Source organism: Pelophylax lessonae (genome assembly GCF_965119305.1).
Source record: "Pelophylax lessonae genome assembly, chromosome: 13".
Taxonomy (NCBI): Eukaryota; Metazoa; Chordata; class Amphibia; order Anura; family Ranidae; genus Pelophylax; species Pelophylax lessonae.
In genome coordinates, this window is record NC_138780.1 from 7,735,137 (window position 1) to 7,763,132 (window position 27,996).

Sequence of the window (27,996 nt, forward strand, 5' to 3'; positions counted from 1 at the left end):
CCTACTTGTGCCGATCCTCACCGTGAGAGTCCCCTCCACCTGGAGAACTCGGGATATGTCTGACATCTGAGCGGAAACACGTTGGATTGGAGCTAGCAAAGTGACGCCAATTAGCATGGACCACACTGCAGGCACTGCTAGATTTTATCCCATATCACTCGAATTTATATGAACTTTTTGCACCATTTATTATTTGTCATTTTTTTTTGTGAACAGATCGTGGCTACTTATTCACCAAAAAAATAATTTTTGATGTGATTCACTTGTTACACCATTCGAGGCAATAAGAGTTTTGCTTATCTAGTGACACTTTGACATGGGCAGTGTGCCCGACAGAGTCCGTTCTGCTCAGCGGGGGATCGATCTGCCGATCCCCAATGAGCAGGCAGATGACAGCTCCGTCTCCGCTCTGTGTGCAGAGACGGAGCTGTCAGAACCCTGCTCTCCTCTATGGAGGATCGGATGATAATGGACCGCCTGTCCATTCTCATCCGATCTTATCCAATCTGATCCTCCAGATGGATGGAAAATAGGGTTTCTATCCATCTGGATTTCACGGATCGGATAGCAGCGGATTTCAGCGGAGATGTCTCCGCTGACATCCGCTGCTCCATAGGGCTGCACAGAGCATCCGATCCGGTCCGTCTGAAAAACTGACAGGCGGATTGGATCGGAACGCCCGTGTGAAAGGGGCCTAAGAAGCAAATCTACGGATCAAAGCAAGAAGACAAGCAGCTCCATCTGAGTGTAGCAAATCATTCAAAACTATCTATTCAAAACGTAAGCAACTCACACTTAAGAGAGCTGGTATATTGCAAATCGACAATAAATCCCATAGCCGAGATTATAATCCCACTGAATTAAACATTCGTCCGGTGATCAGCAGCTTCAGCTGCACTGGAGGATTCCAGTGCTCCCTGGCTAGCCAGATCTCTGGGTAGACACTACAATGACAGCTTAACCAAAGTAGCGGTGGGGGGAATGGGGTGCATGGCACTCGTCTAGAGCCTTTATCATGCCATGTGGTGGCCATATTCCTGTTGGCATTTATGGGCTGCAGCGTTGGTGGACAACACCTCCCAGCAGACTGGAACCACATTACACACAGAACAGGCGGCCTCACCAAAAAAATGACAATGGTGGGCATAATATATACATATATACATACAATATAAAAGTAGTACTTACATGTCGGCATATATTCTCCATATCCTCCATAATAGCAGTCTGTGTAAACAAGTGGGAGAAAAATTAAATTAAAAATAAAAATCACAGCAATGAAAAATATATTTTCTTGCTCATGTAACCAAAATATTATAAAATAAATGTATAAAAAAATCACTAAAGGGTGAGTATGGTAATAAGTAACAGAGGTGAGTATAATAAAACTTGTACCATGCATGTGCAGTGGTGAGTGGTGTTACACCTAATAGTCTATAAAGATAATTAGGAAGACCCTGTTACTATGAGGATGTAATAAAAATGAATAGAAAATATAAATTAAAAATAATACTAATGATAACAGCAGCATTATTGAGGCCATGAATACCAATCCTCACTAAAATTGAAGGTTATTAGAAATGCATGCATGTATATGTACACACACATACTGTATATATCTCTGTAAACATGTGTACACATACACACCCACATATATATGTGCTAATGGAAAGGAAGAGATAACAACAAACCATAGGATTACAAAATCATGACCATGAGTACTATAATGTTTAAAGAAGAGTATGAATATCCAGTTCTTCATTGAGCCCCCCAGGGGCCATGGTGTCCAAAGTGTAGATCCAGGAGGTCTCCCTCTCGCAGGTTCATTTAAATCGCTCTTTGCGAGAGACCCAGAGGGATCAATTCAATCACCCAAACATTAAGCCCAGTCTTGGATTTTTGGTGGGGGTCCAGAAAGTGCTTGGGGACACTTAACATCAGTACCATCTTCCAAAAAACGGAAATGGTCACTAAATCGTTCCTGAGAGTCCTTATACTGTGGCCCATGTACAGCAAGCCTCATGGACAGGAGAGGTGGTAGATGACGTACTCTGAGGAACAGTTAAAAAGTCCTCCACAGTGTATGTTTTACTCTTGGTGGTAAAATCTCTCTGTCCATGTTGTACGTGCTTGGATGTAAGGTTACATTTTCGGCACTGGTACATCCCTCAGGTATTCAAGAAAGTTAGAGACAGGCCTGGTTCACTACTACACTTCACTTTATTGGGGGCTATGCGGCTTTTAATATTGCATGCCTTTCTATAAGAGATTTTTGGTACAGCAGCGAGGGAGGATTTAAGGTGAGGATCTTACCCAGTTATCATTGGTTATCCTTGGTTACAGAGGCACAATCCCTCTTTTGATTGGCGTAATGCATTGTTTTAGAAAGTGATTAGGTCATGTGCACATCTTCACTCTTTTCATTGCCAGAGGAATACTGTGAATTCAGTGATGTCTTTGACAAAGGTCAGGCTTTGGAGGATAAGGTTATGGAGGAGTATGTTGTGGATTCACTTTTCCGGGGCTTTTTCTTTGTAAAAAAGAAGAGTGTTGAACTGAGACCTTGTATGGATTATATGAGTCTCAATCCCATTACAGTTAAGAATGCTTATCCTATCCTATTGATTATGGAATTATTTGACAACCTCAAGGAAGCAATGGTCTTCGCTAAGCTCAATTTGAGAGGAGCATACAATCTTGTGAGGATTAAGGAGGGAGACGAATGGAAAACTAAGTTTAATACTATGATCGAACACCACAAATACCTCATAATGCCCTTTGGCCTCTGCAATGCTCCTGTGGTTTTCCAGGAATTTATTAACAATTTCCTCTGAGATATGATGCAGTAATATGTGGTGGTTTACCTCGATGATATTCTCATATATTTGAAATCCCTAGAGAACCACCACACACACATCTACTGTGTGCTACATAGGTTAAGAGAGCACAACCTGTAGTGCAAGTTGGAGAACTGCGAGTTCCATCATGAACAGGTTACACTTTTGGGTTACTGTATGTCATTTCTACTACCAGATTTTCCATGGACCCAGAGAAACTATCTGCCGTCTTACAGTGGCCTCAACCCATTGGTCTACATCCTCCACAATATTTTCTTGGCTTTGCCAATTATTTTTGGAAATGTATTCGTAATTTCTCTTCTCTGATCAAACCCCTGACTGCTATGACCAGGGAGAACAACAACCCACAGAATTGGTCCCCGGATTCCATTAAATTGGTAGTAAACCCACTTTTTCAACTTGTACCTACAGATAAGCCTATAAAAAGGCTTACCTGTAGATACAATGAATATCTTCTAAACTTGCACTGTTCGGGAGATATTCACACTGCATGCAGCCGTTGACATCACCTGCGCATGTGCTCTGATGGACCGGCATACCGTGCCGGATCTTAAGAGCCTATGTGGTAGCCTGAGGATTCCCGCGTGCATGCACGGAAGTGACATCATCGTAGCTCCAGCCACTTATGTAGCGGGAGGCCGCGAACCCGGAAAGAAGACTGGGGGATAATTAAAGCCATCTCAGCAGTGACAGTGCACCGCTGGATGGGCTTTGATTTAAAGTATGTATATGTAAAAGTGATTCTTGCGCTATCACGGGGATAGAATCAGTAAAATAAAGTTAAATTATGTGCCCCTGATTCTGCAAATACTGAGTACTGGTACCTTCAGAGTTTTAAATAAATTTAAAGAGGGGGGAGTATTGCGCTTCAGGGAGATAGTTTTTAAAAATTCAAATCAAAATTACGCCATTTATCATATATGTTACACCATCATGAATAACATCAGTATATGAAAATAACAGTGATATTCCAGTGACTTCCTTTATCCAAAAAGTGCTTGTGTGCATATACATTAATCCATATTTTACATAATGATTAAAGTGCAAACTACAATAAGGTGCTTATAGGTATAACCAGTGGTGTAATAATTGAAAATTCATATAATCATTGAAACCTATTATAATAAAGTGCTGCGTGTGCAAATTTGTGCAAATGATCAATCCTTAATTAAAGGTGTAAGCAAATATTTTGCAGCAAATCAGCTTAATATGTTTCCAGTGCCCATTGTGGAAAGTATATAGTGTTTTCAAAGAAAATAAATAAATAATTCTGGTTTTGCTCTCCAGTGATTACACTTATAGGTGTGCTGCCTGCTCACCTCAATTCATTTATAGTTGTGCCTATGGTAAATGAGTCTGGGTGGCTCTCTTTTCCTCCACTCCTACTATAGCCTCAGGTTCTTATGAGAGATTGTGGCTCCTTTCAGGATCAGGATCAAAGAGCATATACAAAATATTTTGAGAGGCTATGAAAAACATAGCGTCTCAAATCACTTTGACCTATATCATCAAAGAGATCTCTCTCATCTGAAATTTTGGGGTATAGAATCCTTCAAAAGATATTTGAGAGGAAGCCATAAGATTCGCACCTTAAGTAAATTAGAATCCCAATGGATTTTTAGAATGGATTCTTTTGTGCCAAAAGGCCTGAATGTAGAATTCGATTTAAATTGTTTTACTAGTGATTTTTTATTATTTATTATATGTAAATTTTAATTAGGAATTTTAAATATATCCTTCTCCTAAAAAAATCATTCCACGAACAGTCTCTATTATATAGGAAAATATTTAACTTTTCTTACACTAAAAAAATGATGCTCCTATTATCCATAATAAGTAAAATAATGTTAATTTAAAATTATAATTATATTAATATTTTAATTAAAAATATCCTGTTAATATATCTCATGATAATTTCTTGTAATAAAAATAATTATTTCATATTTGTATATATTATGTATTCTCTATATCTCCTCCTAGTCGTTTATAATAATACAATTAAAATCCCCTCTCCTTTTATATGAATTCTAGAATTTTAACATGTAACCAAATTATTTGAATTAATTTTTAGAGTGAAAAAATATGATGGTGAATTACTAAAAAAGGTTTTCAAAAATGACGATTCGAGAAGTTCCGGTTAGTATATTGAGGGAAGATTTTTAAAGATTACTTAAAGAGCGTCACCTCCTGTTCCCTGTATACCCCTGAAGAAGTCATGTGACTCCATGACGTAACACGTAGGGCGTTCACAGCGAGAAACCTGAAGTGACGTACCAGGACAGGGCAGCACAGTCCAGCGGCAAGCGTTTATGCTGGATATTAAAATTTAAAAGTAAGTGTACTCTTTTTTTAAAAAAATTGGTTAAAAATACTGCACCATGTGGCTCCCCTTCTTTACTGAGTGACAAAGACAAGTCGTCTGAGAGAGGAAGAAGCCCCCCCATTGAGCAGAGCACACATATGAAGGAACCACAAACCCTCATAAGAATCTGAGGCTACAGTAGGAGTGGAGGAAAAGAGAGCCACCCAGACTCATTCACCATAGGCGCAACTGTAAATGAAATGAGGTGAGCACGTAGCACACCTATAAGTGTGATCACTGGAGAACACTATCATTCACTACCTCAAAGGTGGAGGAAGTCACTGGATTGAATAAGGATCATAAGAATTATATAAAGAAAAAATGGAAGTCATCACATAATTTGAACACTATAACACCTAAACCCTAAAATTTATTTTCTTTGAAAACACTATATACTTTCCACAATGGGCACTGGAAACATATTAAGCTGATTAGCTGCACAATATTTGCTTACACCTTTAATTAAGGATTGATCATTTGCACAAATTTGCAAATGCAGCACTTTATTGTAACAGGTTTCAATGATTATATGAATTTTCAATTATTACACCACTGGTTATACCTATAAGCACCTTATTGTAGTTTGCACTTTAATCATTATGTAAAATATGGATTAATGTATATGCACACAAGCACTTTTTGGAGAAAGGAAGTCACTGGAATATCACTGTTATTTTCATATACTGATGCTATTCATGATGGTGTAACATATATGATAAACAGCCTAATTTTGATTTGAATTTATAAAAACTATCTCCCTGAAGCGCCCCAGCCATCCACATGCTTGTCGTCTTAATGCTAGCTTTGCCAAATTGCTAGCATTACAATTGCTTCCTTTTCATCTGGTAGACTCTGCTCCCTTTCACAAATTCGTGGAATGTGCTTTACCACAGTGGCAGGTACCAAAAAGGCCTTTCTTTTCACGTAAGGCAATTCCAGCTCTCTACCATCATGTGGAAGGTAGTGTTTTGGCCTCGTTGGACAGAGCAGTCAGCAGGAAGGCTCACATTACTGCTGACTCTTGGTCGAGCAGGAATGGACAGGGACGTTACATTTCTTTCACGGTGCACTGGGTAACTCTGCTGGCAGCTGGGAAGGATGCAGGACAGGGTTCAGTGTTGCAGCTTGTTTTGCCACCACGCCTCCAAAAAGCTGCTGCTGGTTCTGCCACATCTGGCTACTCCACCACCACCCCCTCCCCTTCCTCTTCTTCTTCCTCCATGTCCTCTTCTGCTCAATTGTCCTCTGAAGCGGCAGTGCTCCCTAAGCGTTTAAAGAGCTACGCACGCAGTCAGGCTAAAAGATGCCACGCTTCAGTTGGTCTTTCTAGGGGATAGGAGTAACACCGGGCCAGAGATTCTGTCAGCTCTGCAGGGGCAGGCTCAGAGATGGTTGACGCCATGACAGCTTCAGCCAGGAAGGGTTATATGCGACAATGGCACCAACCTTCTCTCCATCCTCCATCACGGACACTTGACACATGTTCCATGCTTGGCACATGTCCTGAATCTGGTGGTGCAGCATTTCTTGAGCAGATATCTGGGCTTCCAAGATCTCCTGAGGCAGGTCACAAAAGTCTGTGGGAATTTCCGGCGTTCATACAATGGCAATGTTCGCTTATCTAACCTGGAACGGGAATTGAACCTGCCCACCAACTGCCTCATTTGTGACTAGAGATGGCCTTGCGGTTCGCCCGGCAGTCGGTTTGCGGTGAACTTTGCTTGTTCGCTGTCCGCTGATCATGCGAACATATGGCGATTTTCGCGGCCGCCATATTATTTTACATTGTGAAGAACTTTGACCCATGACACATCCATCAGGTGGTACAGGACAGCCAATTTAGACATTTCAGCACATGGACATACCCCCTACCTTATAAATAGACCTGACCTGGCTGCCATTTTACATTCTGCCTTTTGTCAGTGTAGGGAGAGGTTTGCTGTGTGGAGCAGGGACAGATTGTCAGTGACACAAATCGCTCGGTAATAGGTGCACAAAAGTCCATTTAAGGACTGGTATAGGTGTATTGTCTAAGTGTTTATATTCTGTCTTTTGCCAGTGTAGGAGAGGTTGCTGTGGGGAGCAGGGACAGACTTTCAGTGAGTGACACAGATTGCTCTGTAATAGGTCCACAAAAGTCCTTTAAAGGACTGGTATAGGTGTACTATTGTTTGGCGTGCAGTATATAGGGGTGTAATACACTTATAATATACTTTCTAATATAGAAAGCATATTATAGTGTATTTGGGTACTGCAGAAATTGTGCCTCTTTCGCTGCGTTAACTCTGCTAAACACAGTGACAAAAGTTTCTAGAAAATATTTTTCATAACTGGTGTGATAGACCAGTGGCCCCCCAAAACGACAGATTGAAGCAGGTGTTATATACCTTCTTCCACATATAGTACGCTTCTCCAGAGACTTTTGTCAAAGGGTCATCTAAAAAATTACAGGCAGAGGAAGAGGCAGGCCCTTCAGCAGGGGTGGTAGGGGTAGGGCAGGAGCACCAGGCCGGAGCCAAAGTGGGAAGTTGCAGAAGGTGCGTTTGATTACCTCAAAGGACGCACCAGACTTGGTTGAGTGGCTCACTCAGCCTTCCTCTTCTGCACCCTCCTCATCCTCTCTGTCTGCACCCTCTTCACTCTCTGCTGTGTGCACCCCCAAAGACACCACCACCACCATATACCCTCCGCTTGAGTCACAGGAATTATTTTCCGATCCATCACAAGACATTTACGATGAGCAGCCATTGTCGGCATCAGATAAGGAAGAGGAGGTAGCAACAGCCGCCACTCAGCAGTCTGATGACAGTACCCAGATTAGCTCAAGGAGGTTGGTCCCCGCTGTTGCTGCCTACTCCGAGATCTCAAATGTTAGTGGTGGGGAAGGTGACGTTGATGATGATGTGTCTATGGACGTCACGTGGGTGCCCACAAGAGAGGAAGAGGAGGGGAGTTCAGAGGAAGAGATGGACCAGCAGATAGGGAGGAGATGCAGGCCGAACTTACATTGCACAGGAGGGACAAAGCAGACTGCTAATGTATCAGGAGCGAGCCATCAACCATGTACGGTCACATCTGGCGCTCCCCGGAAGCCGACACATGGCTCCGCAGTGTGGGCTTTTTTTAACCTGTCCGCTGCTGACAATAGTGTTGCCATCTGCAGCCTTTGCAGTCAACGCATAGGTTGCGATAAGCCCAACACTCACCTGGGGACGACCGCCTTAAGAATGCACCTGGACTCCCATCACCAAACCCAGTGGGAGCAACGCCGTCAGAACCCACAAAGCCACAGGCTCTCACCGTCCAGCCTCTTCTCCTTCTCCTCTCTCTTCACAATTGTCCTTCACTTCACCTTCCATCATGCCGTCCTCAAGTTTTTCTGGAAAAAGGCAGGCTTCCGTGGCCCAAATGTTGGAGCGTAAAAAAATGATGACGCCGGATAACCCTCTTGCCCAACGGTTGACCGCTGGTTTGTCGGAACTGATAGCCCACCAACTACTGCCATATAAACTGGTGGACTCAGAGGCCTTTTGAAAATTTGTGGCCAATGGAAGGTCCCTGGAAGGAAATATTTCTCGCAGAAGGGCATCCCAGAGCTATATGGCCATGTTCAGCGGCAAGTGAATGTATCTCTGGCACACAGTGTCGGTGCCAAGATACATCTGACCACAGACACGTGGTCTAGCAAAGACGGGCAGGGAAGGTATATAACTTTTACTGCCCACTCGGTGAACCTTCTGACGGCTGTCAAGCATGTAACCCGTGGCACCTGTGTAGATTTGGTTTCACTGCTACGGATTGCATGCAGGCCTGCCTCTTCTTCTCCTCCTGCTACTCCATCCTCCCTCTCATCCTCGGCTGACTCCTCCTTTTCCGCTGCTACCGTCTCTTCCGCTGCGCCTCCCAAGATCCCCAGAACCTATTCCACATGCCAGGTGAGACGTTGCCATGCTGTTCTGCGTCTGTTGTGCTTGGAAGCCAAGAGCCACACTGGTCCTGCACTCCTTTCAGCTTTGCGTTCACAGGCAGATCAGTGGCTAACACCGCTCAATTTGACAGTTGGTAAAGTGGTGTGCGACAACCGTGTCAATCTGCTGAGCGTGCTGAAACAGGGCAAAATTACACACATGCCATGCATGGCACACGTCCTAAACTTGGTCATGCAGTGATTCATTGTCAAATACCCTGGGGTCCAGGACGTCTTGCGGCAGGCCAGGAAAATCTCGGGCCATTTCAGAAGATCTTACACAGCCATGGCTCGCCTTGCTGACATTCAGTGGCGACGCAACCTGCCCGTCAGAAGTCTTTATTGTGACTGCCCAACGCTATGGAACTCAACCTTGTATATGTTTGATAGGCTGCTCCAGCAGGAACATGCAGTTAAGGACTACCTGTACGAACTCTGCAGCAGGACAGGTGTTCAGGCACCAGCAACAGCAAAGGCACAATTTTTGGCACCTGTGTGACAAGTACATGCGATTTCAAATTTGTATGTAATTCTTACCAGTAGTGCCTGTCCCTGCGATCAGCAAGAGTAACTGTGAGGGCTTGATTACGGTGTTCAGGCACCAGCAACAGCAAAGGTCCAATTTTTGGCACCGGTATGACAAGTACATGCAAATTCAAATCTCTATGGAATTCTTACAAGTAAGGCCTGTCCCTGCGATCAGCAAGAGTAACTGTGAGGGCTTGGTTAGGGTGTCCAGGCACCAGCAACAGCAAAGGCCCAATTTTTGGCACCTGTATGACAAGTACATGCAATTTCAAATTTGTATGTAATTCTTACCAGTAGGGCCTGTCCCTGCGATCAGCAAGAGTAACTGTGAGGGATGGATTACGTTGTTCAGGCACCAGCAACAGCAAAGGTCCAATTTTTGGTACCGGTATGACATATACATGCGATTTCAAATCTCTATGGAATTCTTACCAGTAGGGCCTGTCCCTGCAATCAGCAAGAGTAACTGTGAGGGCTTGGTTACGGTGTTCAGGCACCAGCAACAGCAAAGGCCCAATTTTTGGAACCTGTATGACAAGTACATGTGATTTCAAATTTCTATGGAATTCTTACCAGTAGGTCCTGTCAATGCGATCAGCAAGAGTAACTGTGAGTGCTTGGTTACGGTGTTCAGGCACCAGCAAAAGCAAAGGCCTAATTTTTGGCACCTGTATGACAATTACATGCAATTTTAAATTTGTATGGAATTCTTACCAGCAGGTCCCATTCCTGCGCCCAGCAAGAGTAACTGCGAGGGGTTGCGGTGTTCAGAGACCACCAGCAACCAAGGCCCAATTTCAGTTTCAGTTCCTGCCAATACAAACCTTCCAGGTCCCCATCACTCCAGCCAGTTTGCATAGCCACCAACCAACCTTGGCCAGGTCAGATGACAGCACAGCGCCCCACTAGATCACTGATAAGAGCACATACAACACTTGATCTTTGCCAATTTCAAATTGGTATGGCATTTTTACCAGCAGAGCCCGTTTCTGCGCCCAGCAAGAGTAACTGCGAGGGGTTGCGGTATTCAGGCTCCACCAACACCCCAGGCCCAATTTTTATGCACCTCTATGACAACTGACAAGTAAATGCGATTTCAAATTTGTATGGAATTCTTACCAGTCCCATTCCTGTGCCCAGCCAGAGTAACTGTGAGGGGTTATGGTGTTCAGGCACCACCAACACCAAAAGCCCAATATTTCTGCACCTGTATGGCAAGTACATGCGATTTCAAATTTTGTATGGACTTTTTAGCAGCAGGGCCCGTTTCTGCACTCAGCAAGAGTAACTGCGAGGAGTTATGGTATTCAGGCACCACCAACAGCCAAGGCTCAATTGTTCTGCACCCGTATGACAAGTACATGCGATTTGAAATTTGTATGTATATTTGTATATGACATTTTTTGCTTTAGAAATGTCAGTATAGCTGCAGCAGGCGCCATACATTGTAGAGATGCGCTACTTTACAGGCACATTCAGGGGACCCCCCAGGCACAATGTTTGAAGGAATTTTTCATTTTTATAGTTTCACTTTAAGCCTCATTAAAACCAGTAAATCACTGCTCCTTTAAAAACGATTGTTTTTAAAAACTTTTTTTCATTGCTACGTGTTCCCCAGGTCAGTACCCGGACCCCCATACACTTTTTTGGGTCAATAACTTGCATTTAAGCCTTCAAAATGAGGTTTGAGTCCCATAAACTTCAATGGGGTTCGTTTGTTCGAACAAACTTTTCCTCTGTTCGCGGTGTTCTGGTGCGAACCAAACTGGGGGGTGTTCGGCTCATCACTAGTCCTCATACCAAATTGGGGAGAGGGTCTGGCTGTCTTCTTGTAACCTCTGACTCCGACCGGGCACCTCGGTATATTGGGCCTTTCGTATACTCCATAGGATTAACCCAGTGGCCTACGCATTCGATTTTCCTTCCAACATGAGTATTTCCAGCGTATTCCATGTTTTCATATTAAAAACCTTTGGTGTGCAACCGCTATACCACCTCAGCACCACACCCTTGCCCGGTTCAGGTTGACAACCATGAGGAATAAAAGATACAATCTATCATTGACTCCTGTAGGTTTCGTGGACACATACAATACCTTGTTCAATGCAAGGGTTACGCTCTGGAGGAACGCTTTGGGTCTCATCCTTGGACGTACATGCCCCTGCCCTCCTCCATGCATTCCATAGATGTTTCCTCCTCAAGCCTGGTGACCCCCTGAGGGGGAGGGGTCATTGAGGAGATGGTACTGTCAGGGCTGGGCTCCTGTTATTTACTAGCAGCTTTTTCTTTCAGTGCACAGAGAATGCTCAGCTGGCAGGTAATTACCAGCCATTTATTGTTTCCACAGTAACTCACATGGTTATCATTACCTGCCTCTTAAATCCAGCCTACAGCCAGCGCCCTTTGACTATTTAAACAGCTTTGCTCATTCCCTCTTTGCCCTTGCTTAGTCAACATCTCCAGTGTGTCTCTGTTATGTTCCTGTGTATGACATGGTCTGACTGACTTCTCTTCTGATTCATGCTCTTGATTTTTGGCTCCTAACAACGCTGACTTCTGGTTCCTTGATCCTGGCTCATCTGATTACCCATTCTAACTTTCAAACCCTGGCTTATGTTTTTAACTACGTTCCTGAACAATTGTCATTTTTGCTGTTGCTGTGTGTTTTTAACTACATTTTCTGTCTCCGCCTGGTTTATGGTTCATAACAGAAAGGCACTCCACTATCAGAACTGCCCATCAGGCTGCTGCACTAAAAAAAGGCAGATCCTACAGAAGACCCAGCTAATGTGGGGAGCACCTCTCCAAGTGCTACCAGAGTGCTCCAGTCCCAGTAGATTGGCCCATCTGGGTCCTTAGATCCATTTAGCTGTTCTCCTGTGTTACCAGAGCTACCCTAAACTTCACTGAGAGGGAAAACACCAAGTAGCAGGTCATGTTATATGCTGTTTTACTGAAGCAATGATTCCCAGCATGACTGTGTTGTTATAGAGTCTTATAGAAACTATTCTATGCAGTCACATGTTAGCCTGATTGAGCCACAGAGACATGTGAAGAGTAGTGTTGAGCGAACACGGACTGTATTATTCGTGTTCGTACCGAATAATTGGATTTTTTTTACCCGAACACGGACACGGACACTTTACTGTATGTTCGGGTAAAAATCCGTGTTCGGTCGTTTTATTTCCGGGTTTTGCATGCTTTGGCGCTCTTTTCATGGCGGGCTTTCAACAGCCAATCAACAATCGTTTAACTGGTGTGCCTTAAGCCATCCCAGCCATGCCTGCAAATGTCTTAGTAGCTGTGATTGGCCGTCTGAAGCATGTGACCAAGTCTTTATAAGTTCGAGGCAGCCGCCGCAGCAGCGTCATTCTGCTGCTTAGCTAAGGGACAGAGCACACATCAATGTGCTGGCTGCTGATTAGGGAAAGATAGGCAGGAAAAAACCATTTGTGTCCGGATAGAATTGAGGGACAGGTCGGAGTGTTTAGGCAGGGCGAGTTGTAGGCATTTTAGGGATAGAGTCTGCTGAATTATAGGGTCAGTGTCTTCTACAAACTACAATCGATATTGCTGTGTGGGGGGTGGGGTGAATCTGCACTCAATCCTGATCTACGATCTCTTCTCAATCCTGTTAGGGACAGAGTCTGCTGAATTTTAGGGAAACTGTGTTCTACAAACTACAATCGATATTGCTGTGTGGTGTGGGATTGGAGATAGGCAGGTGTCAGTGATCCACATCCATTTTTCTGTGTGTGAGCTGCAGTGAACACAATCTTTTTGGGCTGCAGTGAACACAATCTTTTTGGGCTGCAGTGAACACAATCTTTTTGGGCTGCAGTGAACACAATCTTTTTGGGGTGCAGTGAACAAAATCTTTTTGGGGTGCAGTGAACACAATCCTTTTTGGTGTGCAGTGAACACAATCTTTGTGGGGTGCAGTGAACAAAATCCTTTGTGGGGTGCAGTGAACACAATCTTTTTGGGGTGCAGTGAACAAAATCCTTTTTGGGGTGCAGTGAACAACATCCTTTTTGGGGTGCAGTGAACACAATCTTTTTGGGGTGCAGTGAACAAAATCCTTTGTGGGGTGCAGTGAACACAATCTTTTTGGGGTGCAGTGAACACAATCTTTTTGGGGTGGAGTGAACAACATCCTTTTTGGGGTGCAGTGAACAAAATCCTTTTTGGGGTGCAGTGAACAAAATCATTTTTGGGGTGCAGTGAACACAATCTTTTTGGGGTGCAGTGAACAGAATCTTTGTGGGGTGCAGTGAACACAATCTTTTTGGGGTGGAGTGAACAACATCCTTTTTGGGGTGCAGTGAACAACATCCTTTTTGGGGTGCAGTGAACACAATCTTTTTTGGGGTGCAGTGAACACAATCTTTGTGGGGTACAGTGAACAGAATCTTTGTGGGGTGCAGTGAACACAATCTTTGGGGGGTACAGTGAACACAATCTTTTTGGGGTGCAGTGAACACAATCTTTGTGGGGTGCAGTGAACACAATCTTTTTGGGGTGGAGTGAACAAAATCATTTTTGGGGTGCAGTGAACAACATCCTTTTTGGGGTGCAGTGATCAAAATCCTTTTTGGGGTGCAGTGAACACAATCTTTTTGGGGTGCAGTGAACAAAATCCTTTGTGGGGTGCAGTGAACAGAATCTTTGTGGGGTGCAGTGAACACAATCTTTGGGGGGGTACAGTGAACACAATCTTTTTGGGGTGCAGTGAACACAATCTTTGTGGGGTACAGTGAACAGAATCTTTGTGGGGTGCAGTGAACACAATCTTTGGGGGGTACAGTGAACACAATCTTTTTGGGGTGCAGTGAACACAATCTTTGGGGGGTACAGTGAACACAATCTTTTTGGGGTGCAGTGAACACAATCTTTGTGGGGTGCAGTGAACACAATCTTTGGGGGGGTACAGTGAACACAATCTTTTTGGGGTGCAGTGAACAACATCCTTTTAGGGTGCAGTGAACACAATCTTTGTGGGGTGCACTGAACAACATCCTTTTAGGGTGCAGTGAACACAATCTTTGTGGGGTACAGTGAACAGAATCTTTGTGGGGTGCAGTGAACACAATCTTTGGGGGGTACAGTGAACACAATCTTTGTGAGGTGCAGTGAACACAATCTTTGTGGGGTGCAGTGAACACAATCATTGTGGGGTGCAGTGAACTCAATCTTTGTGGGGTACAGTGAACACAATCTCATACTTCTGAAGATTTGAGGGTGCTGCCTGTTCCATACTCCCCCTACTCCTCATCTAGCCTTTTAGGGGTACAAACAATAGTAATTGGGGCCTAGTGTGGTTGTGTACGTGTGATATACATACACTTTTTTTGGATCATATTTTCTATTCCGCTATTTAATCAAAAACCTTTGGGGATCAGTTAAATTGGGGGATAGTCTGTGTTGGTACGTGTGAGAGAGATCCACCTTTCCAAGTTGTTGGGGTTCATCTCATACTTCTGAAGGTTTGAGGGTGCTGCCTGTTCCATACCCCCCCTACTCCTCATCTAGCCTTTTAGGGGTACAAACAATAGTAATTGGGGCCTAGTGTGGTTGTGTACGTGTGATATACATACACTTTTTTTGGATCATATTTTCTATTCCGCTATTTAATCAAAAACCTTTGGGGATCAGTTAAATTGGGGGATAGTCTGTGTTGGTACGTGTGAGAGAGATCCACCTTTCCAAGTTGTTGGGGTTCATCTCATACTTCTGAAGGTTTGAGGGTGCTGCCTGTTCCATACCCCCCCTACTCCTCATCTAGCCTTTTAGGGGTACAAACAATAGTAATTGGGGCCTAGTGTGGTTGTGTACGTGTGATATACATACACTTTTTTTGGATCATATTTTCTATTCCGCTATTTAATCAAAAACCTTTGGGGATCAGTTAAATTGGGGGATAGTCTGTGTTGGTACGTGTGAGAGAGATCCACCTTTCCAAGTTGTTGGGGTTCATCTCATACTTCTGAAGGTTTGAGGGTGCTGCCTGTTCCATACCCCCCCTACTCCTCATCTAGCCTTTTAGGGGTACAAACAATAGTAATTGGGGCCTAGTGTGGTTGTGTACGTGTGATATACATACACTTTTTTTGGATCATATTTTCTATTCCGCTATTTAATCAAAAACCTTTGGGGATCAGTTAAATTGGGGGATAGTCTGTGTTGGTACGTGTGAGAGAGATCCACCTTTCCAAGTTTTTGGGGTTCATCTCATACTTCTGAAGATTTGAGGGTGCTGCATGTTCCATACTCCTCTTCCTCATCCTCCCTTTAGGGTAGGAAAAAATTTAATCGGGCCTAGTCTGTGTTTGTACGTGTGAGATACACAGTTTTTTATCCTATTCCGCTATTCAATACACACCCTTTTGGTGTAAAAAACATTAAATTGCGGCATAGTTTGCATATTTGACATTTGCATATATTGTGCCTTGTTGCGCTGTTTTGGGTACTCCACCAACATGGCCAGTGGCAATGACGCCATTCTCAGCTTAACTATCCCACTTCTATGCCTCCTTGAAAAAACAATTTGGGCGATGATGGAAGAGGATGTGGCACAGGATGAGGAGGAGGAGGAGGAGGATGAAGAGGTAACATTTCAAAGGCTTTCAGGGCAGTCATTCGCAAGGGGCTCCGAGGGTGGGTTCCTGCACACACAAACGCCAGGGACACAATTGTCCAGCAGGGGCACAGTTCTGGAGGATGAGGAGGATGAGGAGGAGGAGGAGCTGGAGGAGGAGATGGAACCATGTTCACAGCAGGGTGGCACCCAGGCCAGCTCATGGCCATCACTGGTGCGTGGCTGGGGGGATACAGAGGACACGGACGATACACCTCCCACAGAGGACAGCCTTTCGTCGCCTCTGGGCAGCCTGGCACACATGAGCGATTACATGCTGCAGTGTCTCCACAACGACCGCCGAGTTGCCCACATTCTAACTTGTGCTGATTACTGGGTGGCCACGCTGCTGGATCCCCGTTACAAGGACAACGTACCGTCCTTAATTCACTCACTGGAGCGCGATCGCAAGATGCGCGAGTACAAGCGCACGCTGGTAGACGCCATGCTGCTGGCATTCCCATCTGACAGCGGGGCCACAGTGGAAGCACAAGGCAGAGGAGGAGGAGGAGGAGGTCGCCAACGCAACCAGGGCACCGCCAGCACCTCAGAAGGCAGGGTTAGCATGGCCGAAATGTGGAAAAGCTTTGTCAGCACGCCACAACAAACAGCAGCACCAGCAGCTCAGATGGAACGTCTTAGCAGGAGGCAGCATTTTACCAACATGGTGGAGCAGTATGTGTGCACACGCCTACATGTAGTGAATGACGGGTCTGCCCCCTTCAACTTCTGGGTCTCCAAATTGGGCACATGGCCTGAGCTTGCCCTTTACGCCTTGGAGGTGCTGGCGTGCCCTGCAGCCAGTGTATTATCTGAACGGGTATTTAGCACGGCTGGGGGCGTTATAACAGACAAGCGCAGCCGCCTGTCCAGAGACAATGTGGACAAGCTCACGTTCATTAAAATGAACCAGGCATGGATCCCACGGGACTTTTCCGTACCTTATGCAGAATAGCAATGGATACCGACCTTACCCACCCATTGTTCCATTTTTGCTCTTTCTCACTCTTTTGGGGTGTACCCTCATTTAAAATTTTTGAAAAGAAGCAGTGTTGGCTACCTCGTCCTCCTCCTCAGGGCCAGATTAATGTAGGGGCTATTGGAGCTGCAGCTCCAGGCCCCTACCTTTTATATAGGCCCCGGGTTGGCCATATTCACTGTTACCGCTCTTCTGTCACTTGTAAACACAGAAGTCTGGCTTCTATGCTCGCTTCCCCAGGCAGCACCCTCAGAACCTCCCCACACAGCGTGAAGGCCGGACAAGGAGGGACAGTTGGCGATGCATGGATGTGTTTATGGGCTTCAGAGACAGCATCCCATGTTGAATTAGGCATGCATGGCTGCACCCTTCCTCCTCTGGGTGCATGGCAAGGCACGGCCCTTAAGGCCCTTCAAAATCCTCAGCACCAAGCCCATGATGCTGTTAATCCGGCCCTGGTCCTCCTCCACCGCCGCTTCCACCTACACCGCCCATAGGTGTGCGCAGCCTATTGCATTAAGGTGTGCACCCCAAAGTTGAAATACACATGCATGTGTTTGCCAGCAGGGAGAGTAATGTATCGGGGCCATGTACCTGTAGGCAAGGAGAAATAGAGCAGAGCAGGTCCCAGGGAGATCTTTCCCATCTCCTCACTGGCAATGCTATGTGCCCTAGGTGATTAGGGTGTGCCCAGGCACACCCAGCACACCCTGTGCGCACGCCTATGTCACCGCCACATCCACCACCACCTCAACCTCCCTCCTACTCCATATGGGCCTCGTCCTTCAGAGATGAAGAAGAACATTGTTTTATTTTTCTGTTTTTTTTTGTTGTTTTAAGTTATTTCCCTATCCACATTTGTTTGCAGAGCACTTGCCATGCTCTTAATTACGTTTTGCTGCCATTTGCAGCACTCTAGCCCTTTCCTTTGGTGTTTTAGAGCCATTTTAGTGCCTTAAAGTTCGGGTCCCCATTGACTTCAATGGGGTTCGGTGTCCGGGAAAAGTTCGGTAAAAGTCCGGGACACGGACCCGGACTTTTTTTTAAAGTTCGGCCGAACCCGTCGAACACGGACATCTAGGTGTCCGCTTAACCCTAGTGAAGAGTCAATGTTTTTTCAGCTTTCATTATCTGTTTTTGCAATATTTTGCAATGTATCAATGCCATCCTGACCCTGTTTGCATTATATATTCTAATATTATGCTTTTTAGTAAACATCAAACTATAGTTACCCTTTCTGATTAGTCAGCTCATTACTCATCCTGTTAAACATCCATCCAATGATCACACAGATCCCCGTACTGAGCTCTTCCCACTACATCCATCCATCCCCAGATCCCTGTACCATCTCCAGGAAGTCCAATGTTATAGAAACTTACCATTCCTGAAGAATGGAGGGTTCCGATGTCTCATGAAACTACGGAATCCATGTATTATACACAAATCTGGGAATACATGTCTCTTATGAATACGGAGCCCAGAGCCTCGGGATTGTGATTTTATCTCTTTATTATCCTTGTAGAATCTTGGTTGAAATCCATGAAAATCTTTTATATGATGGCATCTCAGAGTGAGGGGGTCTCTTTCATAAATGGCAGATGGGGGTCTCTGCAGAATATGATCACCTGAGAAAACAAAAAGTTATTTATATACAATGTATTTACAGACAACATATAAGGGAATTATATATATGAGGAGATGACTCACAGTTTGTAACATTTAAAGTGACGGGATCACTGATATCACTGGCACTGATCCGGCACTGGTATTCTCCACTGTCCTCCTCTGATGAAGATTTTATATGAAAGGTTTGTTGATCTCCTGGTATTGGTTGGTTGTCTTTGTACCAGTGATAGGTCCAGGGCACCTCTGGGGCAGTAGATGGCATATTACATGTTAGAATCACAGAGTCACCATGTAGTACATGCCCCCGATTGGGTGTGACTGTCACCACCAGTCTGATGGCACCTCCTATAGAAGAGAGAGGAGATCACACATACAGTGGGGAGAACAAGTATTTGATACACTGCTGATTTTGCAGGGTTTCCTGCTTACAAAGAATGTAGAGGTCTGTAATCTTTATCATAAGTACTCTTCAACTGTGAGAGACGGAATCTTTAACAAAAACCTAGAAAATCACATGGTATGATTTTTAAATAATTAATTCGCATTTTATTGCATGACATAAGTATTTGATCACCTACCAACCAGTAAGAAGTCCGGCTCTCACAGACCTGTTATTTTTTCTTTAAGAAGCCCTCCTGTTCTTGACTCATTACCGGTATTAACTGCACCTGTTTGAACTCGTTACCTGTATAAAAGACACCTGTCCACACACTCAATCAAACATACTCCAACCTCTCCACAATGGCCAGGACCAGAGAGCTGTGTAAAGACATCAGGGATAAAATTGTAGACCTGCACAAGGCTGGGATGGGCTACAGGACAATAGGCAAACAGCTTGGTGAGAAGGCAACGACTGTTGGCACAATTATTAGAAAATGGAAGAAGTTCAAGATGACAGTCAATCTCCCTCGGTCTGGGGCTCCATGCCAGATCTCACCTCGTGGGGTATCAATGATCATGAGGAAGGTGAGGGATCAGCCCAGAACTACTTGGCAGGACCTGGTCAATGACCTGAAGAGAGCTAGGACCATAGTCTCATAGAAAACCATTAGTAACACACTACGCCGTCATGGACGTTGGAGGCGCTGTGAGCCGGACGTGCAGGGAGGCGCTGTGAGAAGGAGGCAGAGGCGCTGTGAGAAGGAGAGACCGGAAACCGTAAGCTGTGTGTGTGTGCAGCGTGTGCAGCGCTGTGAGTGTGTGTGTGAGTGAGGAGAAGGAGCTGCGGGGGGAGACGTGTGGGAGACTGTTATACCTGAAGGGTTTTACATGTACTGTTTCTTTAAGGCTGGCTCCACCCAGGAGTGATGACAAGGGTCAAGGGGCAAAGTGGCCATCTTAGAGACATGTAGAAATGCATTGATATACAGAGCTGTCCTGTAATGCCTGTTGTAGTATACAGTGAGTAATGAATAAACATCTGTTGTTCCAGACCAGAGTCCTGTGTCTCTCACAACACGGAGAATATAACAGAGACCTCCTGGGGGAAGCCTGTGACCACCTGGGACCACCAGTGTAAAGCCACCGAACAGCGGCCATAGCGGCAGAGACAGGTCAGGGGAGGCCGAAGATCTGGGAGTGAGCTGGTGACCCAGAACAGCAGCACGTGAGTAGGTGACCGATCAGCTGTTTGGCAGCTGGTGGGGGGGAACCAGAGGGGAATAGCTAGGGACTGTAGGTGACTGACTGTGCTTTGCGACTGCGACTGACTGTGCTCTGTGACTAACTGCTCTGTGACTGTGCTCTGCGACTGTGCTCTGCGACTGACTGCGCTCTGCGACTGACCGTGCTGTGTGACTGACCGGGCTGTGTGACTGACCGGGCTGGGCGACTGACCATGCTGTGCGACTGACTGGGCTGGGCGACTGACCGGGCTGTGCGACTGTGAGTGTTGTGCGACTGACCGGGCTGTGCGACTGACCGGGCTGTGCGACTGTGAGTGTTGTGCGACTGACCGGGCTGTGCGACTGACCGGGCTGTGCGACTGTGAGTGTTGTGCGACTTTGAGTGTTGTGCGACTGACCGGGCTGTGCGACTGTGAGTGTTGTGCGACTGTGAGTGTTGTGCGACTGTGAGTGTCAGTGAGTGTAGCGGAGTACCAGAGGGTAGAGTAGAGAAAGTAGAGTTAGGAAGCTAGAAAACAGCCACACAGGACAGACTTAAATTACTGAATCCCCATTAGATTAGATTAGTAGGTACAATGCCCGGCGGGTGTGGAGATGCGACTCGGTGTACATCTTGTGATATGTATGCGTTCCTCGATCATGCGATCGAGGGTGAATACAAATGCACAAAATGTAAGCACGTTGCTTCCCTGGAAGCTCAGGTCCTGAATTTAGGGAAGCAGCTGGCAACACTGAGACGAATGTCCATACCGAAGGAGAGCTGGGATCGTACCCGTCAGGCGCAGGCAGGGGCCTGCACAGAGGTGGGCGGAGTATTGGAGGTGCAGGCATTAGAGCAGAGTAGATGGGTGACAGTTAGGAGGGGTAGAAGGGAACAAGGCAAGGAGGCCGGTCCTGGGCTGGAGCACCCCAATAAATACGCCCCGTTGCGTGATGTTGGGGAAACCAGTCAGGGACCAGCATTGCTGGAGCAGAGCGATGCCCCTAGCTGCCAGGGGAAGAACTCCTCCAGTGAGGCCGGGAGAAAGGGAAAGGAAACACAGGTGTTGGTGGTAGGGGACTCAATCATTAGAAGGACAGACAGTGCAATCTGTCACAAAGACCGTGGGCGCCGAACAGTCTGTTGTTTACCGGGCGCTCGGGTTCGGCAAATCACGGATGGGGTGGACAGATTACTGGGTGGGGCTGGGGAAGACCCAGCTGTCATGGTACACGTGGGTACCAATGACATAGGCAGAGGAAGATGGAGAGTCCTAAACGATTTCAGGGACTTAGGCGCTAAGTTGAGGAGTAGGACCTCCAAGGTAGTATTTTCAGAAATACTACCTGTACCTCGAGCCACACCAGAGAGGCAGCAGGAGATTAGGGAAGTTAACAAGAGGCTGAGGAGCTGGTGTAGTAAGGAGGGTTTCGGGTTCCTGGAGAACTGGGCCGACTTCTCAGTCGGCCACCGGCTCTTTGGTAGGGACGGATTGCACCTAAATGGGGAGGGTGCAGCTGTACTGGGTGAGAGGATGGCCGTAAAGTTAGAGGGGCTTTTAAACTAGGCGATGGGGGGAGGGTACAGATGTAGAATTAGCCAGTGGAGAGCAAGATTCAGAGGGCACAAATGGGGACATTAGCGGTATGGTGTTTAGAGCTCCTAAACCCAAGGTGGGTATGGGGAAAAATCACAAGAGCAGCCTAAAAACATCAAATGAGGATATATGCAACCGGTCAAAATTACGAGGTTTGTATACCAATGTCAGAAGCCTGGCCAACAAGATGGGAGAGCTGGAGCTGCTGATGTTTGAGGAGGACTTAGATTTTGTGGGGATAACAGAGACGTGGTTCGACAGCTCTCATGACTGGATGGTGACCATTCAGGGGTATTCCCTTTATCGCAGAGATAGAGAAGGTCAAAAAGAGGGAGGGGTATGTCTGTATATTAAGAACAGTGTACAGATAAATATGAGGGATGATATTAATAATGAAGCTATGGACGAGGCAGAATCCCTATGGGTAGAACTTCAAAGGGAAGGCACTGTGGCAAAGGTAATATTGGGCGTATGCTATAGGCCCCCCAACCAGAGGGAGGAGGGGGAGGCAGACCTCCTTTTACATATAGGATTGGCAGCAAGGATGGGAAATGTCATTATAATGGGGGACTTTAATTATCCAGATATAGACTGGGCAGAAGGAACTGCGCATTCAGCCAAGGCTCGGCAGTTCCTAAATGTTTTGCAGGACAACTTCATGGGTCAGATGGTGAACGCACCGACAAGAAACAATGTGGTACTTGACCTACTGATTACCAACAATACAGACCTGCTCACAAATATAGAAATACGGGGCAACTTAGGAAACAGTGACCATAGGTCAATTAGTTTCAGTATTAATCATAGTAATAGGAAACATAGGGATAATATAAGAACACTGAATTTCAAAAGAGCCAATTTCCCAAAACTGCGCTCTCTGTTAGAAAATATCAAATGGGATAGAACCCTGGGAACAAAGAACACGGAGGAAAAATGGGAGTGCTTCAAAAGCATACTTAACAAAGGGATTGACCAGTGCATTCCAAAGGGTAATAAATTTAAAAGAGCAAAACTAAACCCTGGGTGGCTAAACTCCAACATAAAAATGCATATTAGTGCTAAAGAAAAGGCCTTTAAAAAATACAAGGCTGAGGGGTCATTGGCAGCATTCAAGTATTACAAAGAGTGTAATAAGAAATGTAAAGACAAAATCAAGGCGGCTAAAATAGAACACGAGAGACATATAGCGGAAGAGAGTAAAAAGAACCCCAAGAAATTCTTTAAGTATATAAACAGTAAGAAAGCGAGGCCAGAACACATTGGCCCCATAAAAGAAGACAAAGGAGATTTGGCCACACAGGACAGAGAAAAGGCGGAAGTGTTAAATAATTTCTTCTCTTCAGTCTTCACAAAAGAACTGGGGGGCTACACTAACCCAGCTTGTAAGGCCAAACTAAATAACACACCTCAGGAAGTATCAGAAGATAGACTTAGAACTAAACTAGAGAAACTTAACATAAATAAATCACCCGGACCGGATGGCTTGCACCAGACCATTATTCTTGATCTTTAAGGATAGTTTACCGACGGGTATGGTGCCAGCTGATTGGAAAAAAGCCAACGTGTTACCAATATTTAAAAAACGGCCGAAATATATCCCGGGTAACTATAGGCCAGTCAGCCTAACATCAGTAGTCTGCAAGATTTTGGAGGGGATGTTAAGGGACCACATACAAGACTTTAGTAATGAAAATGGTATTATTAGTAGTAATCAGCATGGATTCATGAAAAATCGTTCTTGCCAAACCAATCTATTAACCTTCTATGATGAAGTGAGCTGCCACCTAGATAAAGGTAAGCCTGTGGATGTGGTGTATCTGGACTTTGCAAAGGCCATTGACACCGTTTCCCCCAAACGCTTACTGTACAAACTAAGGAAGGTAGGTATGGACCATAAGGTGAGTACCTGGATAGAGAACTGGCTCCAGGAGAGAGTGCAAAGGGTGGGGATTAATGGGGAGTACTCGGATTGGGCGGGTGTGGAAAGTGGGGTCCCCCAAGGTTCTGTCCTGGGGCCAATCCTGTTTAATTTATTCATAAATGATCTAGAGGAGGGGATATCTAGTACAATCTCAGTATTTGCGGATGATACTAATCTAAGCATGCCAATATCTTCTATGCAGGATTTGGAAACCTTACAAGCGGACCTGAACAAAATAATGGGGTGGGCAACTACATGGCAGATGAGGTTTAATGTTGAAAAATAAAGAAATGCACCTGGGTGCCAGAAACCAGAAAGCAAGCTACTCACTAGGGGGGGAACCTCTGGGTGAATCTAGGATGGAAAAGGACCTGGGGGTACTGGTAGACAACAAGCTTGGCAGTGGCATGCAATGCCAAGCTGCTGCAAGCAAAGCCAACAGAATACTGGGATGTATATAAAAGGGGATTCACTCCAGAACTAAAGAGATTATTATCTCTCTCTACAAGACTCTGGTCCGGCCACATCTGGAGTATGCTGTCCAGTTCTGGGCACCGGTCCTCAGGAAGGATGTGCTGGAACTGGAGAGAGTCCAGAGAAGGGCAACAAAAATAATTAGGGGAATGGAGGACATCAGCTATGAGGAAAGACTACAAGCAATGAATGTATTCTCTCTGGAGAAGAGACGATTGAGGGGGGATATGATATCAATGTACAAATACTGTACTGGCGACCCTAGCATAAGGAACAAACTATTCAGAGAAAGGGAATACAATAAGACACGTGGCCACTCACTAAAACTAGAGGAAAGGCGGTTTAACCTTAACCACTTAAGCCCCGGAGGATTTGGCTGCTAAAGGACCAGGGGTTTTTTTGCGATTTTTTACTGCGTGACTTTAACGGACAATTGCGCGGTCGTGCGACGCTGTACCTAAACGAATTTGACGTCCTTTTTTTCCCACAAACAGAGCTTTCTTTTGGTGGTATTTGATCACCTGTGCGATTTTTTGATCACGCGCTATAAACAAAAAAAGAGCGTAAATTTTGCAAAAATAACAATATTTTTCACATTTTTTTATATGAAATTCCCCCAAAAAAAAAGTAAAAATCAAAATTTTTTAACATTTTTCGGCCAATTTGTTTTATGCTACCTATGTTTGGTAAAAAAAATCGCAAAAAGCGTATTTTGATTGGTTTGCGCAAAAGTTATCGCGTTTACTAACAAAGAGAAAGATTTTTGTCATTTTTGGTGTTTTTTTTTTTAACGCGTAATGGCGGCGATCTGCGATTTTTTTTTCGGTACTGCGACATTGCGGCGGACAGATCGGACCCTTGACTGACATTTTTGACACTTTTGGGGTTACCAGTGACATTACTGCAGTAATCAGTGCTATACATATGCACTGTTACTGCAAAAATGACACTGGCAGGGAAGGGGTTAACTTTATTGGACAGGGAGGGGTTAAGTGTGTCCTAGGGGCGTGCTTTCTACTGTGTAGGGACATTCCTATTGGTGTAAAAGCAAAGATCAACCGTTCTACATAGTAGAACGGTCAGATCTTTACTTTTACACAGGGAGAACTGACAGGCAGCTTGTTTACACAAGCTGCTCTGTCTTTCTCCCTTCACAGGAGCGATCGCAGTGTGACTGGCGGACATCGAGTCCGCCGGTCACACGCACTGACTTGCCTGTGAACGAGCCGCGGCGGGCGCGCGCCTCGGCGGGCGCGCGCCCGCCCGCGATAGGCTCGCAAGTCAGTGACAGGCGAGTGACGTACCGATACGTCACTCTGCCTGGCCGGGGCTGACCGCCGCAGTATATAGTCGTGCGGCGGTCGGCAACCGGTTAAAGTGCATAGGGGGTTCTTCACTGTAAGAGCAGTAAGGATGTGGAATTATCTTCCGCAAACAGTCGTATCAGCAGGGAGCATCGATAGTTTCAAAAAACTATTAGATGGGCACCTTAAAGACCACAACATACAGGGGTATGCAATGTACAACATACAGGGTTATACAATGAACAACATACAGGGGTATACAATGTACAACGTACAGGGGTATACAATGTACAACATACAGGGGTATACAATGTACAACGTACAGGGGTATACAATGTACAACATACAGGGGTATACAATGTACGGTTAACAGCAAACACACACACACATCATAGGTTGAACTGGATGGACTAATGTCTTTTTTCAACCTCACAAACTATGTAACTATGTAACTATGGATTAAAACCCTGAAGTGCACGCAAGATCCCCCTGCTCAAGCCAGCGCATGTCCAGGCCTGTCCAAAGTTTGCCAATGACCATCTGGATGATCCAGAGGAGGAATGGGAAAAGGTCATGTGGTCTGATGAGACAAAAATATAACTTTTTGGTCTGAACTCCACTCGCCGTGTTTGGAGGAAGAAGAAGGATGAGTACAACCCCAAAAACACCATCCCAACCATGAAGCATGGAGGTGGAAATTCTTGGCCAACAACCTCCTTCCCTCACTAAGAACATTGAAGATGGGTCGTGACTGGGTTTTCCAGCATGACAACGACCTGAAACACACAGCCAGGGCAGTCTCCAGACCTGGACCCAATAGAAAATATTTGGAGGGAGCTGAAAGTCTGTATTTCCCAGCGGCAGCACCGAAACCTGAAGGATCTGGAGAAGCTCTGTATGGAGGAGTGGGCCAAAATCCCTGCTGCAGTCTGTGCAGACCTGGTCAAGAACTACAGGAAACGTATGATCTCTGCAATTGCAAACAAAGGTTGCTGTACCAAATATTAAGTTCTCCTTTTCTGACGTATCAAATACTTATTGTGACGGTACGCACCATCACTGAGAGTGAAAAAAACTATGTGACAGAAAAATAAATGGTTTGGACTGTTTCAGTTGGTCATACTTGTAACAGATGCTGTCATCAGCTCAAACACCTGTCTTCCATGCATTGTAAATTATGCTGAGTTGCTTACCTATTGTTTACGGTGGGTTCTCAGTATTTACACTATGATAATGTGTATTGTATTGCATTAATTCGAGGATGGCCGTCTAAGAGTTAATTGGCTCAGGGTGATTAAATCATTGTCATCTGTTACTGGTCGTGTTTGTTATTCCTTAGAAATGTTTATGAACTCGCATTGCTTCTGTTCAGATGGCTAGATAATTAATTCAGGCTAATTCTAGTTCTGTATCCAATTTCATCTGCCTAGGATAATGTAATCAGACAACCTCTGACCTGTGTGTGGTAATTTGATCAGAGGGGGGTTGTCCATGCTGTATATATATTCTGTGTGAATGTTCAATAAAGAGGGTAGATTTCAGCACACAAACTAAGTGTCAGGCTAGTTTTGTATGTAGGGCGGCAGGGAATATCTATGTCCAGACTGAAAGGAAGCCGCATACTGACGGAAGTCCACAAGTACAGTGTGGGTCATCGGTCCTGTTACATTTATGTCATGCAATAAAATGCAAATTAAATACTTAAAAATAATACAATGTGATTTTCTGGATTTTTGCTTTAGATTCCGTCTGTCACAGTTGTAGAGTACCTATGATACAAATTACAGACCTCTACATGCTTTGCAAGTAGGTAGGAAAACCTGCAAAATGGGCAGTGTATCAAATACTTGTTCTCCTCCACTGTACATAGCACAATGTTCACTAATGAAATCTTGGAAATGAGAGAATTTCTGTTCGAAAGGAGACATTCACTTTACAATTCAGATTAGTGGCATATCAGCTGGGCAGCCATCAAAAATTTTGGGGCTCTTTACACAGTTTTGGGCCTGGGCCCCCCCGGGCCTTACCACCAACATTTTCCAGGGCCCACCCACTGACCTTCCCATCAAATCTGCCCACTGGCTATCCCACCAAGTCCTTCAGTGCACCCACTTTTATTTTAATACTCTTACAACTTA

The 27,996-nt window shown here is 45.1% G+C and overlaps 1 protein-coding gene across 1 annotated transcript in view; it reads right to left on the reverse strand.

Moving 5' to 3' along the window:
• LOC309569900 (sialoadhesin-like) overlaps positions 1 to 27,996 on the reverse strand; it is a gene marked incomplete at both ends in the record, with an annotated part of 435,740 nt that overhangs the window by 353,709 nt on the left and 54,035 nt on the right. The window contains 2 exons of the mRNA XM_082275891.1: positions 18,711 to 18,956; positions 19,039 to 19,302. Coding sequence (XP_082132017.1) covers positions 18,711 to 18,956; positions 19,039 to 19,302 — 510 coding nt within the window. The remainder of the gene's footprint in view (positions 1 to 18,710; positions 18,957 to 19,038; positions 19,303 to 27,996) is intronic.